The sequence below is a fragment of the Natator depressus genome, chromosome 3 (genome assembly GCF_965152275.1).
Source record: "Natator depressus isolate rNatDep1 chromosome 3, rNatDep2.hap1, whole genome shotgun sequence".
Lineage (NCBI taxonomy): Eukaryota > Metazoa > Chordata > Testudines > Cheloniidae > Natator > Natator depressus.
Window position 1 is genome coordinate 119866082 of NC_134236.1, and position 17710 is coordinate 119883791.

Sequence of the window (17710 nt, forward strand, 5' to 3'; positions counted from 1 at the left end):
CTAATCCTGATCACTTTAGTGAAAGTTCTAGTTAAGGTTATGCTGAGTCTTCTATTCAAATCCCATGTGCATATGTTAACAACTTTCTGAGCAATTCTTTGTTTTGCCTGAAGTTTTCCATATTTGGTCATCCAAAAGGATGCTATAGTAGTGTGGTGGGTTTGTATGAGAGACTGAGCATTGAACCAAATAGGAAGTATTGGCCATGTGAACACCATGAGTGAGATCTCTACTGTAAGAGCTTGAGTGCAGTGATCTCCCACCTTTAAAATAAGGAGAGGACCCTGTTAGATGCATAAGAACAACCTTTGCCACACTGCTCTATAAGTAATATGCTCAGATATGCACTGCATTCTCACTGATTTCAATAGGAGGGTTACATGTTTGTACTTAGAAATGTATCCAAGGTCAAAATCTGGTCAAAGGTTTAAACAAAAGGAACCATCAGTGGTTTTTCATACAATATCCCCTATTTATTTATCTTGCAGATACTGTAATAGAAATATCTGGAATTATCTATCCCCCTACATCAATATGTGAAAAAAAAAAATAGCTAATTGACATACTTGCTGAGTCCACAGGTACCACATGAAGTTTTACCATGCTACCTATATGCGTTGGTAAGGTTTCTGCAAAACTCAAGACTGGAAATTTCTTATCTTTGGCAAATGAAAGAAAATCATCATTCAGTTCTTTAAGGGCAGGAGAATCTGAAGAAGGAGAAAAAGAAATACTGTATATTGTGTAAATTGTGTTAACTCATTTTCAGAAAATAAAAATTTATCTTCAATATTTTATCTTGTAAGAAATGTTTTGGCAAAATTATAACTCCAGTAAAAACAGCAGCACATCCATCGTAAGACCCTGTTTTCAGGGGTTTGACAGCAGCCTAGAATATGCCACGCTAACTTTGTCATTTAATCCTACATGGCCGGGGAGTTGATTACAAGGTATGCTACAGAGGAGTCACATACTGCACTATTACATTTTTGAACAGCTGAGACTATTCTTCCGTAAACTTGCCCACAGCTTTATCCTCTTCTGTTATTCTGTCAATTTAACTGACAGCCTTAGAAAGATAAAAAAGAGTTTTGCTGTTTTGCTGTTTTTATCTTGCATTTTCAGATGGGCGTGACAAAAATCATAAACAGAAACTCCTATGCTAAGTGGCTACAAAGTGAGCATACCTGTGCTGAGTTCCTTAACCTCCACAGAAGGAAAGAGAAGATATTTAGCGTTCATTGAGTATTCAGCCAGCTGGGAGCCATGGTGAGGTACACTGTAAAATATGATTCCTCGGGTGTTGTTTACAATTTTATCCATTTCTGGGTTCTTGGAAGCATCCACCAACATCTTTTTAACTAGAAGACCTGGCAACAAAAATATTAATTTATGCAGGGAACTAAATAATTGTGAGAATAATGTTCATATTACAATACATACAAATCAGATCATCATATTCTTTCCTCAACTAATTAGGTCTACTCTTCTACTTTGAAAAATATGTTAAAGTAGAAAACTATAATGAGGCAGGAAATGTAAACTGTTACTTTTTGGTGTCAAATCCAATATTCCAAACTCATTTGGTTTCATTTAAACAGTGATGTTCACTAAAGATCCAACATGGAGACAATTTAGCCTGCAGGTTCCCAATTACATGACCTTCCTTACAATCTCAGCTAAATCATTCATTCATTCTGTGCCCTTCCCCAACATAGTACAAAGAGATAACAATATAGTTTATTAACAAATTGGTTATGCAATGCAGTATAGTTAATAAAGTAAAACATCAGTTTTATATTTTCAGACCCCATTTTGCAAACTTTTGGGTTTGATCTGAACTGTAGTTCAGGCTAATTTAGCTACTCATTTTAAAGCATAATGGCAGATAATACATCGCTGATCTGTACAGCATAAGCAAAGTACTTACCCCCCATACTATGTGATACCCATACCAGAGGTCTGTCTCCAACACCAGCAGCTCTAAGCTTGTTAAGAAGCTCATTGCTCCTATAAGCAATAGATTTCCTGCAGAAGAAAGAGATGCAATGCGGAAGGCAAAAATATTAAAGGACAATCTCATGCTGGCGTGGAGTTTCAGTACATCAGTATTATGAAAAGGGAATTAGGTAGATAACTCATGTTGGACCTGATCATGCAAGTTACTGAACACAGTCAGCTATTACCAATTCACTGTGAATTGAGGACACCAAACACCTTGTAGGACTGGGCCCACTAGGAACAACAGGAGCTCAGGGACAGAGATAATGAACATTTTCTAGAAGCACAGGAGTTTTCCTTTAGTTTTGGCATTTAGAATTAGCTCTAAATGTCTCGTTATGCTTTGGGATTTTAAACAGCTTGGTTTCCATATAAAAATATTTTTCTTTTCAAAGCATCAGAGTGTAATGAATTCTATTCTCTTGTGAAGCAAACAGGGTCTGACAAGCAAATACTTTGCTAAATTATGCTTAAAGTATGGAGCAATGCACTGATAATGCTAAAGCTGAAACCTGGGTTCTGAACAAATAAGACTGTGATCTACCTATAATTTCTAAAATAATACATATTGATACTTTGTTCTTCTATTACACTTTCCAGCCAATAATTTCATAGTTAAAAGAGTGGTAAAGCATAATCTTCTCCATTTTGAAGATGGAGAAGTTGAGGTACAGAAAAGGTAAATGACTTGCCAAAGGTCAACAAGTCTGTCGCAGAGCAAGACCATCTACTGATTCCCAGTCCCTTGCTTTAAACCATATCACCTCCCTTCCTCATAGCAGAAGGAAAGTTGAGCAAAGAGGACCACAGGACAAGATAAGAACTCGGAGAATTAAATGAGCAGCAGAAATATCAGGATACTGTGATACTACAGTGCAAAGATCTAAACAACAGCCACATTTAAAGAGTCTTATACAATCAATTCTCAGAATGGATGTTAAAGATCACTCTGCTATAATACCTGGGAAAAGAGATTCAAATGTATCTTTTCAACTGAACTAAAACTAAAGACAGTTGCAGGGATTTGCTCCTTCTGAGAATCAAGTCCAAAATGGCACGTGGGATTTCACAGCTACATGGAGACTTTAACTGTTGTCCCACATGTCCATGACACTTTAAATGACAGCACAATAAGCTCACTTTTAAAAGGTCAGCTAGCATATCTATGAATAATAATGCAAGGCTTATAATTCTACTGCTGCATCTTTCTTGATACTCTTAAGAAATCCTCCTTCATAGCTTTCCTTTTTCAGCATCCACATGGAACTGCAAAATGACCAAATACAGTATGCTCAGGTGATCTTTATTCTGAGGACAAAAATTACTATAATACTTGTTGAGAAATATATTTTTTCCTCTTTCTAACTCCTTTCCACTTCCATAACTCTGGTTGGCCACAGTAAGAAACAGAGGTACCTATCTACACAGATTTTTGCTGTTATTAAACTGTATTGTTTTGTTTCAACTAATTTCAAAGAAGTAGGTGAGATTGTTATTGTTTCCCTAATGGAGTGGATTACATATGCTTCCTTTATTGGAATAATTGTATCAATTTGCTAAATACCAAGAAATAGAAGGAGCAAGGAGTGGGGAGAAAAAACAATAAGAATTGTGCCCCCTAATTTTCTATACTGTGATGAAAGTTTTCCCCTACTATGCAATATAAATCCTTTGGGCCCTGATCCTGTAAACACTTAATTTTAAGCACACGAGTAGTCCCCTAGGCATATCTTTGGGACTACTCGCCTGCTTCAAATTGAGCTCATGCATAAATGTTTGCAGGATTGAGACCTACGGCCTCATCCAAAGTCCATTAAAGTCAATGGAGAGACTCCTGTTGACTTCAATGGGCTTTGGAACATACCCCTAGTCTGTACTACTGTTTTTTCTTTTAGAAAACCCTGTTGAGTTGGAGGTGCTGTTCAAATGAGACGCATAACAGAAATCCTCATCGCTTGCGGTCAATAAAGATCCCACAACACTTTTGGCAAACATGTCCTGACAAATACCAACTTGAGTTTCATCTGAATGGGGTCTCTTTTACTTCCTGTCCAAAACTATTATACAGCCACTATATTTTATCTGCCACAGAATTGTATCTCTCTCTTTTCAGGGATTTATAACTCTTGAATAAAAATGATCTCCAGGCCAAAACGAGGCATATAAAGTCTTAATCGGAAGATTGTTTTGTTGTGCATTTGGAGAATTGTCTGTCTGAAGTTAAGAAATCCCCCACCCCACAAATAATCTATTCAGGTCAGTCTCTAGAGTTCTTCACACATTTCTCCTTAATGCAAAGCTGAATGAACCACAAGAATTTAGAGAGACACCACAAGCACCTACCCAGGCAGTAGGGAAATCAAGTGTGCACGCTGTTGCTGAGGAACAGATGGTAAGAGGTTTCTCCAAACCCAAATCTCCTCCACAGCAGCACATGACAGGAAAAATAAGATCACCTGCTCCTGACTATAAGATCCTATATGTTAATTGTATAGATTTTTCTCTCCTCCCCAAATTACATGCACTTCATTTGTTACCTGTGGTCCTCAATAGGGCACTTTGTTTTCCAGTCACTCAGGTGGGTGTCATACTCCACAGATACAATTCTAAGCGAAGGACAGTCTGAGGCTAGCCATGTCTAAATTAAATATAAAATCAAAACAAAGGAGCATACTTGAATTTACACTATACCAGTTGGTTCTCAGACATCAAAATCAAGACCAGCAATCTGCTGTAAGATTGATAGTTAATTAGAAGAAAAATAAAAAAACCCTATTAAATGTAAAGTGCAGTTATGGACAGAAAACTGACTGAAATGTAAAAATGATATCCTTCTGAAAATATTTGCTGCTGGTGTTCCTTTATGTCCTAGCTACTTACTTTAAACGACAAAACAGTTTTTACTACTGTTAGCACATCACAAAGCCACCAAAACGATGGGAGAATGAGCTGGATTCTGTTTTGACTCATGCATTATTGACAAAATCGTTGAGGTGGCTTTTTTAAGAGCACTAGGAGAGCTCTCTCCCAGCACTGCGCTGCAACCACACAAGGCACGTTAAAGCGCTGCCAAGGCAGTGCTTTAGTGGTGCCAGTGTAGACTAGCCCCTATTCTTCTATAGACTGGAAAACAGGCATGCAGATTAAGGAAACCTCCCAAAGCCACAAAGGGAGAGAGTGAGTGCCAGAGCTAGAATCAGGACTCAGGCTTCTGGCTCCCTCTCCTGAGTGACATGGAAAATCAATTAGATTAAAAATGGAACCCTGAACTACCATTTTTACAGAGTTACTTTTCTGATTACATTATGCTATAAAATACACAACACCAAACGAGATTTCTTTAAGGCCCTTGTTACTGATTCACTGATAAAACTTCAACAGCAAACACTACAAAGCTTTAGTTAATCAGCAATCAGTTTATTTATAAACATACAGTATACTTGAAAAAAAATCTGGAATTTTGTGGACTTTTTTTGTGTCTCTGAATAGCAAATAAAAAAGGCAAGGAGGGTGAACAGATATCTACTAGGCAACCAAATTCTAGCCCAATCCTAAAAGGAATAATAGAAAGAAGTGTGGCGGATACTGCGTCCTCTTTTATTAGAGGGAACAAGGATATCAGAGGGGCTAACATTAGCGGGGAAATCCCACCCCAAGAACAATCTGTTCAGAAATGTAACTTGTTGACAAACATTTACTAGTAAGTAAGTGCTACTTGCGGAATTGGAATAGAAGTAATCTAGATTAAAACCAGGCAGTTGCTAAGATCATAAGAACAGCCATACTGGGTCAGACCGATAGTCCATCTAGCCCAGTATCCTGTCTTCCGACAGTAGCCAATGCCAGGTGCTTCAGAGGGAATGAACAGAACAGGTAATCATCAAGTGATCCATCTCCTGTCGCCCATTCCCACCTTCTGGCAAACAGAGGCTAGGGACACCATCCCTGCCCAATTTGGCTAATAGCCATTGATGGACCTATCCTCCATGAACTTATCTAGTTCTTTTCTGAACCCTGTTATAGTCTTGGCCTTCACGACATCCTCTGGAAAAGAGTTCCATGGGTTGACTATGTGTTGTGTGACTCTAGGTCTCTTCCATTTTCCTCTCCACAATGCTCACGGAAGAAGAAACAATAATCTGATGGGAATTAGTTATTGTCTCCCTACCTTTGGCCAGCATTCACTGTAAATCTCTTCCCCTTCAGAAGCCTTTACATCCAAAGGCTGATTAATGTCTTGTTGTCGCCAGGTTTTAAATGCTGCTCCCAAAAGACCGTGAATAAAAAGGACGTCTGCTTTAATGGGCTGACTGATATTGGAAAGAATTTTAAAAAGAAGTAGGGTACATATTTTAATACATTAAAATTTACATTTACATAAGCTGTTTCATCCTGAACCATCCCGAAGCGCTTTTTAAAAAATAAAACCTGCACAATATATCTATGTTACGGAGACCATCACACGTAGTATACACTATAAAATGTAAACTGAGGAACCACACAGAATAGAGTGGGCTAGGGAAAGGGGAGGGAGTTCAAGTGGTCCATACAAGATAACATTAAATGCATCCAAGCCATCTGCAGTAGGACTGCTGCTATTGGAGGTATGCAGACCCGACAAGAGGCTAGTGGCACATCAACGGACCACAAACAGATACATTTTCAACTTATAAAATGGCTGGAAAACTGAACCAACACCATTCCCTTCATACTGCATCCAAAGGAACAGTGAAATTCCCATGGAATGTTCACCATGCCGGAACACTGTGAGTAATGCAATTATGTGATTTACTAAGGAACAGAGGGAGGGAAGGCGAACCTAAACCCCATGGCAGTACCACTTACCCTTCAAGACACATGCAGGAATATTAAATGAGGGAGGAACCCATAGCCAATGAGGGAAGTACCAGGAGGCTCATTGCTGAATCTCACCTCTGCAATAAGAAAGTTTCCCTTTGCTAACTCCAATTTACACCCAGCCAATACCAAGACACTGAAGGATAGAGGTATCCCTGGTACTACACTGAGGCACTGTAATAGATTTTGCCACTATCAAGGTGGCAGAGGGTATCTGTCCCTTCCAGACACCCAAAAGGAGCTGCTCACCAAGTGGGCCAAAGAGTATTTTACTGGTATGTTTGGAGACAGTAAAATCCCTACAAATTTTGCAAGAGCAAGTGAAAGACGAAGTGCACCTTTAAGATGCTGCTTCATACAAAGCACCATCTTAACTATGCCCCCATAGGTACAGTAATAGGAAATGGGAACATCATAGTACCTTACCCTCTGTAATAAAAAATGCCAGTCTCTTTGCCCACTACAACTCTAAATCAGGATTTCTATTCATACAATCCAACAGAACTTTCCACGTGGCCTGTGCAATGGCATTAATAGAAGGAGTAGTTGCTGCTAGTTGACACCTGCTTCTCCTCCTTGTTTCCAGCTGCACAAGCACAATTACATGTTTTCCTAACAATACTCTAGGGGATTTCCTACAATTAGTTTCCTGCATTTTTGCCAAATGTTCCTTGCTTTCAAAAGAACAATTATCCACATGGTGCTGGCATCCCAACAGGGCTGAGTTGCATGTGAAGCAATACCTTCAATGTGTATATACCGATTTTTGTAAATTTGCGTTTGTTTTCCCTTGTAACACTCACATTCTTTTCAGGGAGATATGACCAGACTTTCACTGAGTATTTCCTAGTGTCTTAACATTTGAGTTTAAGATGTGGAAGTCCTACATTCCAGACGGACAGGCAAAGCAGACAGCACTGTTGTGCAGCAGCAACTTTAACTCCACCTTCACAAATTTTTTTGTAAGTGAATAATAAAAGAAGTAGCATGTGCTAGAGTAAGGACCCTCCTCTTTACCTGCTACGGTACTGTGGATGTAAAACATATACGCCATCTGGATACTTTTCCTGCACTGTCTCTCTGTCCAGATTAGCCAGGGCTCTGGCTGCATGTGAAGACTGAATGACATGAGGAGACTTCATTGCTTCAGCTAGTATGGAAACCCAACCTAGTTTAAAAATAAAACAAAACACATCTCGCATTGGTTGTTAATTACTAAGAAACTATTATCTGAACTACGATTGCAGAATGGCTTTTCTCATTTAAAATGATGTTTGCCAAAATAATTGTAGGAGCATAAGAATTGCAATGCTAGAACAAAACCTATTTCAATCCAGGTATCTTGCCTCAGACTGTAGCCAATGCTGGATTGTAGCACCTGTGTAATGTACTGAACTGTGCCAAAAATATTCCACAGTGATGTGGTACACAATTAATCTCAGACTCCAGCTGGTGATCAGTTTATGATTTGCAGCAAGAGCTCTCTCTCTCTCTCTCTCTCAAGAAAAAGAGTGTGTATCCCTCTTCAATTTCTCCCATCACCCAAAAGGAAGAGAGAGGGGGAAAGGAGCAAAGGAATAAATCCCCAAATCCCTCAAGCAGTCAAGATGTGAGAAAGGCAGAGAAAAGAAATGGCACCTCCCCAGTAGCCCAGTAGAATAAGAGACCTCCAAAATCTGATGGGCAGGGAGAAGAAAGGAGAAAGAAAGACAAAGAGTGAATTGTAGTGGGCAAAGAGACTGGCCCTTTTCTCTTATCCATCCTGTTAAGCATTTTATGGGGACAAACAGGTAGTCTTCTTCTCAGTTCTGGACTGCCAGGACCCTGTAGCTCTTCTATGGAGTTCTCTTTAAAATTTTGTACATCCTTTGAAATGTATGCCACAGAAAGCATTAAAGGATTGTGAATATCTGTTCTCTAACAATCTCTTCCTCCATTCTCAAGGATTGAGCAGGGATTCTCACAGAAATAGAAGGAAGGATTTCACAACATAAAGAATTCCACAATCCCCAGGTGCATGTTGGGGCACAAACTCCAAAGGGAACCTGTTAAAAGAGGCAGAGCAGCAAGACCAAGTAGAAGTTACTAGATCTACTTCAAAATGAGGAAACTGATGGACTGGCCTGTTCACTCCAGACAGCAGAGAAACAGACCTACTTGGCCTCCTTAGAAGAAGAAATCACAGCCAGTAACAAAATCTAGGAACTATTGGGTAGATAGAGTTTGTGAGGAGGAGCCCCAAGAAATTCATAAAAACATCTCAGTTCTGATGTTTAGCTGAACTAAGCCCAAATTCTGAACCTTCATCAATGATTTATAATGACTCTGACTGTAGGGATGAGGCACATTGGCTGGACAGAGTAGGCAAATTTGCAGTAACACTGACCATGCTGCTTTGGTCTGTAAATGAATAGGACTTCTGCCTCCAGCACTACTGATCCGGTGTATTTTACAAAAGTACTAAATTCACTTACAAATTTAGAATATAAATATTGCATCAAGATTGCTTTCTTTTTACCTGCATGTACTATGGATGAATGAAGACGTTCATCCAAAGCCATATTGCCAATGATGCGAATTATATTCCTTTGTATTTTCGCAGAATCGTTACGAAGCCGGTATATCCTCTGTAGTAGCTGCAGGCCTCCATTTGCTTCAATTTTATCACAATGAGTAGAAACCTAGCATTTTACAGTAAATTCAGTGATACTAAGTGGAAGTCATGCAAACATCGACATCTGCAAAGGCTTCCTGAGAAGCTCTCAATACATACAATCTCCATTAAAGGTACTAAGTACTATATCCACATCCTACGCAGAAATTCTTACTTAATCTAGGATTTGTTTTTATGTTATGCTTAAATCTTTCCATTTAACAATTTAAGAAATAAGAACTATGAAATACTTATTTTTATTGAATGCCACAAACTCAGAAAGGAAGTCAAAAATTTTAGCATGTGAACTGCACAATCATTACAACTTGACAGCCCAATATTGGGAAGGTGCTGAGCACCTCCACTTTTCTCGCACTGAAGTTAATGGGACCGGAGGATGCTTGACACCTTGCAGGATCAGATCCTAAGACCACAATTCTCCATAACACAACTGCCCACTTTTTCTAAAGCATTGTGTAAACTGAGGCCACTTATTCTGCACACGTACCTGCTAGAACACTCTCTTATAATCCTTTTTCATTAAAAAAGGTAACATTATTCTAAATAGTGCTTCTGTCATTACAGATCTTCATGGCAGCAACAGAAACCAATGTAGGCAGATGACTGCACATTTATGAGCCATACTGTGGACCACTGCTGTTGAATAGATGCTGGTGACATGAAAGTTTCTATTACAGTGATGAGTACTGTGCTATGGCTGAGTACTGGGCTCTTTGCCCTTCCCTACCACACATTTAGCTTAGTGGATTTTTTTCAATATGTATTTATTCAACTTCTGATTTTGGGGCTTCTACATTCTACCTGCAGTCTTTCTTGTGCAATTAATATTGTTATGGCAAGTGTCACCAGGTGATGCTGTTACACATAGTCTTCCACTTTCTTTTTCTGAGTGTGCAAGTAAATGTTCAATGTTGGGAAGACATGCTGTATTGTTGTTAGTTTTTGTTATGCAAGGTTCTGTGTAGAGGCAATGATCCTTGGGAGAAAGTGCTGCAGCTCTCTGATCAGAGTTAATGCATAATACAGAGTTGCTCTCTGCGAAGTCCACCTTAGTCTTAGGCTGAGGGCTTGTCTACAGGGCACCGGCAAAATGCACTAGAGGGGTGTGATTTGTTAAGCGCTCTAATTGCCCCATATAGGCCCTGCTACATTAATGCAAACTAAGTAGCTTTTAGAACACACCAAGTGTTAGTGCACTTTACCCCTCTTGCATGCTCTGCTGTGTAGACAAGCGCGGATATTCCTGAAAGAAGGGACTGCCTGTATGACCATCTCTGTTCCAGGACTGATGTGTGTGTGTGTAAATAAAACAAGTTACTCTTAAAATATACCCAGACTCCACATAACTGATATCTCCTCCACTGAGGAGTTGACATGTACAGCCTTCGATAGCTGTTACCTCTATGCAGGGTAGGGACACTGGCGTCAGAAGACGGAACAACAACAGAGTAGTAGAGGAATATTTCACAAGGGCCTCCTCATAAAGTTTATCCCTGACTATTCCCTGGTGCTAGTGGGGGTGTGCCCCACTGTGAAATGAACTTTTGGGCCTGCCACCAAAACTGGAAGATCTATGCTACCCCAGGCACCTCCCCCACTCTTTGCCATAGATGCCCTGGGAAACTCCTTAAAAGGGAATCTCCATCACTGAAGGAGAATATCCATGGTTGTAGTGGGAGACAATGATAGATCCTGTGGACAGTCCCCACAAACCTCCCACTCCACCGCCACTCATACGTGGATTCCAATCCTGTGAACAGGACCTCAGCAGGTTTTGGGAAGGAAACAATATCGGGAAGGTTGTGAAGGCAGCTCCCCCCTACCCCATACCACATATGCACAAGGCAAGATCAGAAAGGGAAGTTTATCGATACAGCTGTTCAATTATAGCTGTATATATGGATTACCTTGGAATGTTGCACTAAAGCTTGTAAACAGAAGAGTTCTACTGTCTCTGAAGGGACTTTACTCAAAGTCTCGCAATAAGGAAGCCCATTTCCTCCAAAACACCACAAGCCTCCCTGGAATAAGAATCAACAACAAGCAAATCAAATCTCAAATGGCTAAATAAGAAGCATGGTTCTAGTTTTGTTTTGTTTTTTAAAAGCAAAGCATGCAACAGCCTGCAAAGCTGTTATACCACGTGCTCTTATGTGTATTACATAAAAATATCCCTATATGTTCTGAAATATTCTAATATTTATAAAGGAAAAAAAATAAAACAGCCCATTAGATCAGTAGCTTTTATAGAAAACAGTCACTTACCTGTACAGTAACTGTTGTTCTTCAATATGCATTGTGCACATATACATCCCACTGTGGGTGTCTGTACGCTCAATCCACTTGAGCTAGAGACTTTTGCAATCAGTACCACTAGGAACCCCTGCTCTTCTGCTGCACTAAACTGAGAGCATAAAAGGGGGGTGTCCATTGCCCCCCTTTCCATTTCTTCTCTCCACTGTCTATCTAAAGTCCTCAGTAGCAAGGAAGGTGGGAGGGTCACGGAATGTATGTGTGCACAACACATCTCAAAGAGCAACAGTTCCTGTACGGGTAAATAACCAGCGGTGCTGGAACAATTCTTATAGTGGGGGTGCTGAGAGCCATTGAACCAAACTGTAAACCCTGTATATGATGGAAACCACTTCAAGCCACAGCACCCCCCTCGCCCCTAGTTTCAACACTTATGTTGATTGTGCACATATACATTACTCTGTAGGTGACTCACCAGCAGTTTCCTTACAGGTGGTTGGACTTCAGATTATTTGAAAAGAGACTGGAATACCAATTTGGCAAAGCTGACATCATCTCAGGAGGCTTGAGAACTGGCATAATGTCTGGAAAAAGGCTTGTACGCTAACTAAGACTAAGCTAATGCTCTACAACTATGTACAGTAATTTTTTTTAGCTTCAGTTCACCAGCTTTAAAGAACAAAAGGGAGCTCCAACTCCCACCCCGGGAGGCGAGAAAGAACTGAGATGGAGGCAACAGACACACTCCTTTTATGCCCTCAGCTCAGCACACAGGCACTAGCGCCGCCTAGTGACACTGCTGGCAAAATCTCCAACTTCAGTGCACTGGGCGCACAGTGGGGTTGCCAACCCTCCGGGTTTCGCCTGGGAGTCTCCCGAAATCAGGCTCTACCTCCCGGAGGCTCCTGAAGCCAAACTGGGAGATTTTAGGCTACTAAAAGTCCGGTGGTGCAGCGGGGATAAGGCAGGCTCCCTGTTTTAGCACGCTGAAGCAGCCGGATGTCCATGCAGCCCCTAGGGAGAGGGAAGGCCAGGGGGGCCCCATGTACTGCCACCGCCCCAAGCACCAACTCCACAGCTCCCATTGGCCAGAACTGTGCTGGCCGCTTCTGGGAGCGGCACAGGGCCACAGCAGACGCCTGCCTTAGCCCCGCTGCACCACCGACCAGGAGCCTCCCAAGGTAAGCGCAGCCCAGCCGAAGCCCGCACCCCCTCCTGCACCTCAACCCCCTGCCCCAGCCCTGAGCCCCCTCCAGCACCCAAACTCCCTCCCAGAGCTTGCACCCCCTCCCACACCCCAACCCCCTGCCCCAGGCTCAGTCCAGAGCCCCCTCCAACACTCTGAACCCCTCGGCCCCAGCCCAGAGCCCGCACCCCAAACCCCTGCCCAAGCCTAGTGAAAGTGAGAGAGAGAAAACCCCAGAGGGAGGGGGGATGGAGTGAGTGGGGTGGGGCCTCTGAGAAGGGCCAGGGCCTCAGGGAAGGCGCAGGACAGGGGGCAGGGCAAAGGTGTTTGGGTTTGTGTGATTAGACAGTTGGCAACCCTAACCTACAGTGAAATGTATATGTGCGAATCACTCAAAGGAGAGCCTATTAACTACAGAAAGTATAATAAAGGGGGGAAACACTGTAGGTTTTTCATTTTTCAACAATACCATTCCTGCCCCATGTCTCATTTTTACAACAACCTGTTCAGTTGCAAAAACAGGAAGGGAGGAGGGAACAAGCTCTCCCTCATCTTTGCATAACCCCACAAACAGTCTCAGTCCTAGTGGAGCAGGAGCAGCATGGGGTGTGGAAAGGGAAAGCTTCACCCACTCTAATATTATAAAATTAATAAATTATACCTTAAATAAATAAATATTTTTTAAAAAGAGAGAATGTTCTGTATAATTCCATCCTGGAGTTAAGAGCTCACCCTTTCTGCAGCTAGAGTCTGACTGCTTTCTCTTAAAGCCAGAGATGTGAAATACTGGACACACTGCTCAAGATCAGTCTGAGGTAAAGATACCAATAACAATCGGAGCTCATCTTCTATAGCATAATCCTATAACAAATAAACACACATACTTGTTAACACTCTCCAAAGGAACACAGCAGGAAATTATGTGAAAATAAACAAAGATTTGGAACAACAGAAATTGTTACATGAAGTAATGCTGTAAACTGAAAGGCCTGGTTTGAGTGCTCTACAACCTAAGCTAATGTTTGTGAAGCACTCTGAAGATGTATAGCCCTATAAAATGACAGGTTATTATTATTGGTAAGCAAATTTTTCAATGAAAGTCAGCTTTAAATTTCTAGGTTTAAGAGTTTATTTCAATGAGGTCTGGAAGAATAAAAATGTGGCCTGTGTTACAGAAATGAAATGGAGCTTAGAGCAGAAAAGCACCAGGGCATACAACAAGAAAGCTTGAAACTTGGCCCTCAATTGCTTGATAATCACCACAAAAATAATGGTGCAGATTAAGACTATATGGTTTCATCATCCAGCTACAAAAATAATAGCATGATTAAGAAATTAAATGATGGCATTAAAGATAGAAATAAAATAGTTAACACTTGTATATTTCTTTATCTTTGAAGTATTTGTACAAATATACATTAAGAAATCCACAAAACACACCTGTCAAGTAGATGGGGATGGGAAAAGGTACAGTGAGGTTAAGTCATTTGCCTAAGGCCACATACTAAGGATCAGAAGAAATGCAAGTTAATAGTCGGAATACAATTTCTGGAGTTAGTGACTCATGAATATCTTGCTGATACTGCCTCCATCTGCAGCCTTGGTCTTGGACAATTCTAACCTATCTGGCTTATTTTCTTCATCTATTAAATGCAGAGAAGGGAAAATTACCTACCAGTAAATCAGCCTCTCTGAACATATCATTTGATCTGATTCTCTTTCTTGGATCCTGTGCTTCTGGAGATAGACATGGGGGAACTTTCCTTGCTTCCAAATTATTTTGTTCTTTTATGGCACTGGTAGATGGATATGCATAGACCAACAGTTGCAGCTGGAATGTATTACTTTAATTTCTCAATGAGTAGGATGCAAAGACCTCCCTAACCTCTATATACGGATATCCACCCAGTGATTACACAGCAGGAATAGTAAAAATATACATATCTGTACCACAGTATGCCTCAAGCCTGAGAGGTTCAACTGTTTGGAAATAGTTAGACCCATGGTCATATCCATGTTGGACTGATTTAATCAAAGTAATTCAAGTCCAGGGTGCAAAAAAAAAAAATCAATGATTTTTTTAAAAACAAAATAATAATAAAAATTGGATTTTTTTAAATTTAAATTGGATTTTTTTATAACATGCTTTTTGAGGAAATAACTTATCTAAAGATAGAGCTATAATATATCTTAATTAAAACTAAGGTATCTCATCATGGAATCGGGATTATAAATTCTAATTCTATAGTATGAGACGATATATTCATGTAATGTTTACGAAAAGTTTTGTAAATGAGTTCCAATAGTTCATGGATTAGGGACCCAATCTTCCAGGGGCTTCTGTATAGATTATTTAGGTTAATCTTTCTATCTACGCAATGGGACTCAGTGCTCAGGCTAGACGATACCATCAGAGATGCTTAGTTTTGCAGTTCTCAGACACTGGATTTGTGTCTCCAGAGATAATATGCTTGTTAATAGCAAAAGTGATTTTAAATAAATAAAATAAATGTATAGAGGTGAGAAATAACAGACTTCAACCCTATTGTCCCTCTGCAAATTTGTGTACACAGAGTCAATCCCTTACCTCTCTCTAAAAGTGCAAAGTTTCAAAAAGTTCAATGAATAGAAGATTGTTGGAGGCGAAATAGATCTGGACAAGGAGAAGAAGTCTGGAGAGAAATGTGAGAAGGGAGGGACAGGCAGTAGAAACAAAAGTGAAACTGTTTGAGCAGTATATTCCAGAAGTCTTGAGGCCTTTCTGAGTGTAGCCTTCATTGATTTGAGATCTACCATACCATTAGGGTGACCAGATGTCCCAATTTTATAGGGACAGTCCCGATTTTTGGGTCTTTTTTTTTTTTAAATATAGGCTCCTATTACCCCCCACCCCCGTCCCAATTTTTCACATTTGCTGTCTGGTCACCCTACATACCATTCTCTCACTAGAAGGGAAAACCGATAATGGCAGCAGGCCGTAAGAGAGACCCAGTTTGGGAATAAGAACCATTCAAGAAATGTTTGTTTGCTGATGATGTTTTAAAGAAAGTCACACCAGTGAACTGGTGGAAGTCACTTAAGCACTTGGATTCAGAGACTGTTGAAGTGATAATCTCACTTTTAACTGCAGTAGCTTCTTCTGCGGGCGTAGAAAGAATGTTTTCTTCCTTTGGACTAATTCATTCCAAATTGAGAAATCGTTTGGGACCTGAAAAAGCAGGAAAGCTTGTTTTTCTTTTCCAGATTATGAACAAACAGGAAAATGAAGGTGAAAACGACTGAGTTAGCTGCAGAAGCCAATATTTTAAGTTTCTCATGTTGACCTGGCTGACATAGTCTATTTAATTTTGGGCTGTTTTTTAAAAAATATTTCATTTAACTATTTTAGTTAAAACAATTTTAACAAAAACAAACCTGATTTTAAAAAACTTGAATGTTTAATTCAAGAATTGAATTGAATGTTTAATTCAAAAATTCATATGCTTGTTTTGTTAAAATATTAGATGTTTGCTATTGAAGAAAAAATCCAGAATACATAACGTTGTTGTTTTAGTTAAATAAAACTATGTGAATGTCTGTCTGGTGATGTTCTCCTCCTAATTCAACATGGCAAGAAAATACTCCAAATATTAATGATTAACCTGTTGAATTGGAGATAGTTCACCTACCAGTGACTTCATAAATATCTGCTTCAATTACCTTTGGTAAATGAAATAACCAAACAATCATTCATTTTCTGATATAGCTGTAAAACTAATCTGAAAAGTTTTCAAAATAAATCACTTTAAAAATGTATAGTGTGTACCTTCTAAAAATGAAACCTCCATCTCTCTCTGAGTTGTGAAGAATATGTATTAAGGTTATAACAACCAACAAGAATGCACTTTTATATAGAAATCCATGATTAAATCGAGTCTTCCTGACTAGTGATTGATTTAAATCAATTTGATTTAAATCATGATTTAAATCAAATCCACTCTGTTCAAGTCACTGATTTTAATTATGCTTTAAATCAGCAAGCAAGAAACCTTGATTTAAATAATGGATTTCAATTGTGTTGTTCATGTGTACTTAGTTATTTTCTAAACAAAGGTTAATTCTCATTAGATGGTAATGATTAATAGATTGATTTGTAACTAAATATAGCCTTTCACTAAATTTGGTGTTTCCTTTTGCTAACCAGGGTACACTAGATCTATATACATGTATTTAAGCAATTACATAGCTTAACGTACATTTAATTCAGATTCTTAATGTCTCCCTTTTGTATTACATTAGAAAATGCTGAGTGATGCATTTCTTATTTACTAGATCAGAGGTGGGCAAACTACCGCCTGCGGGCCACATCCGGCCCGCGGGACCCTCCTGCCTGGCACTGTATTTTGTTTTATTAAATAAAGCTACTTCAAAAGTAGTGAATAAATGAGAAAGTTATTTTCAAAGCATGATCTGCATTTAAAGCTAACTGATTTATTAAACAAAGGATGTATTAACTGCAGTTTATGAATGAACTGATTGTTTCTGGCCACGATGATCAGGTTTGCAGTCCCTCTGCATCTGACTGTGATTTCCCCAGACAGGCTGACCAGGGTCTAGCACCTGTGGTTAACCTTTCTTAAGGGGCTACAACAATATATACCAGTTACCAACCAGCCTTCACAAAGCAAAATACATTTATTCTTAGGGTAAAAGCATTACAGAGACAACATATGAAAAACAATAAACATTCCTATATGCAT

General features: G+C 39.7%; 1 protein-coding gene across 5 annotated transcripts in view; it reads right to left on the bottom strand.

The window, feature by feature from the left end:
- The window catches only part of SERAC1 (serine active site containing 1), a 52864-nt gene that overhangs the window by 8467 nt on the left and 26687 nt on the right, over nt 1-17710 (bottom strand). For all 5 annotated transcript variants that reach the window (XM_074948690.1, XM_074948689.1, XM_074948688.1 and 2 more), the window contains 9 exons: nt 13704-13832; nt 11440-11553; nt 9377-9539; nt 7876-8026; nt 6170-6311; nt 4539-4639; nt 1931-2028; nt 1188-1370; nt 567-710 (listed from right to left, as the gene is read on the bottom strand). In XM_074948690.1, coding sequence (XP_074804791.1) covers nt 567-710; nt 1188-1370; nt 1931-2028; nt 4539-4639; nt 6170-6311; nt 7876-8026; nt 9377-9539; nt 11440-11553; nt 13704-13832 — 1225 coding nt within the window. The remainder of the gene's footprint in view (nt 1-566; nt 711-1187; nt 1371-1930; nt 2029-4538; nt 4640-6169; nt 6312-7875; nt 8027-9376; nt 9540-11439; nt 11554-13703; nt 13833-17710) is intronic.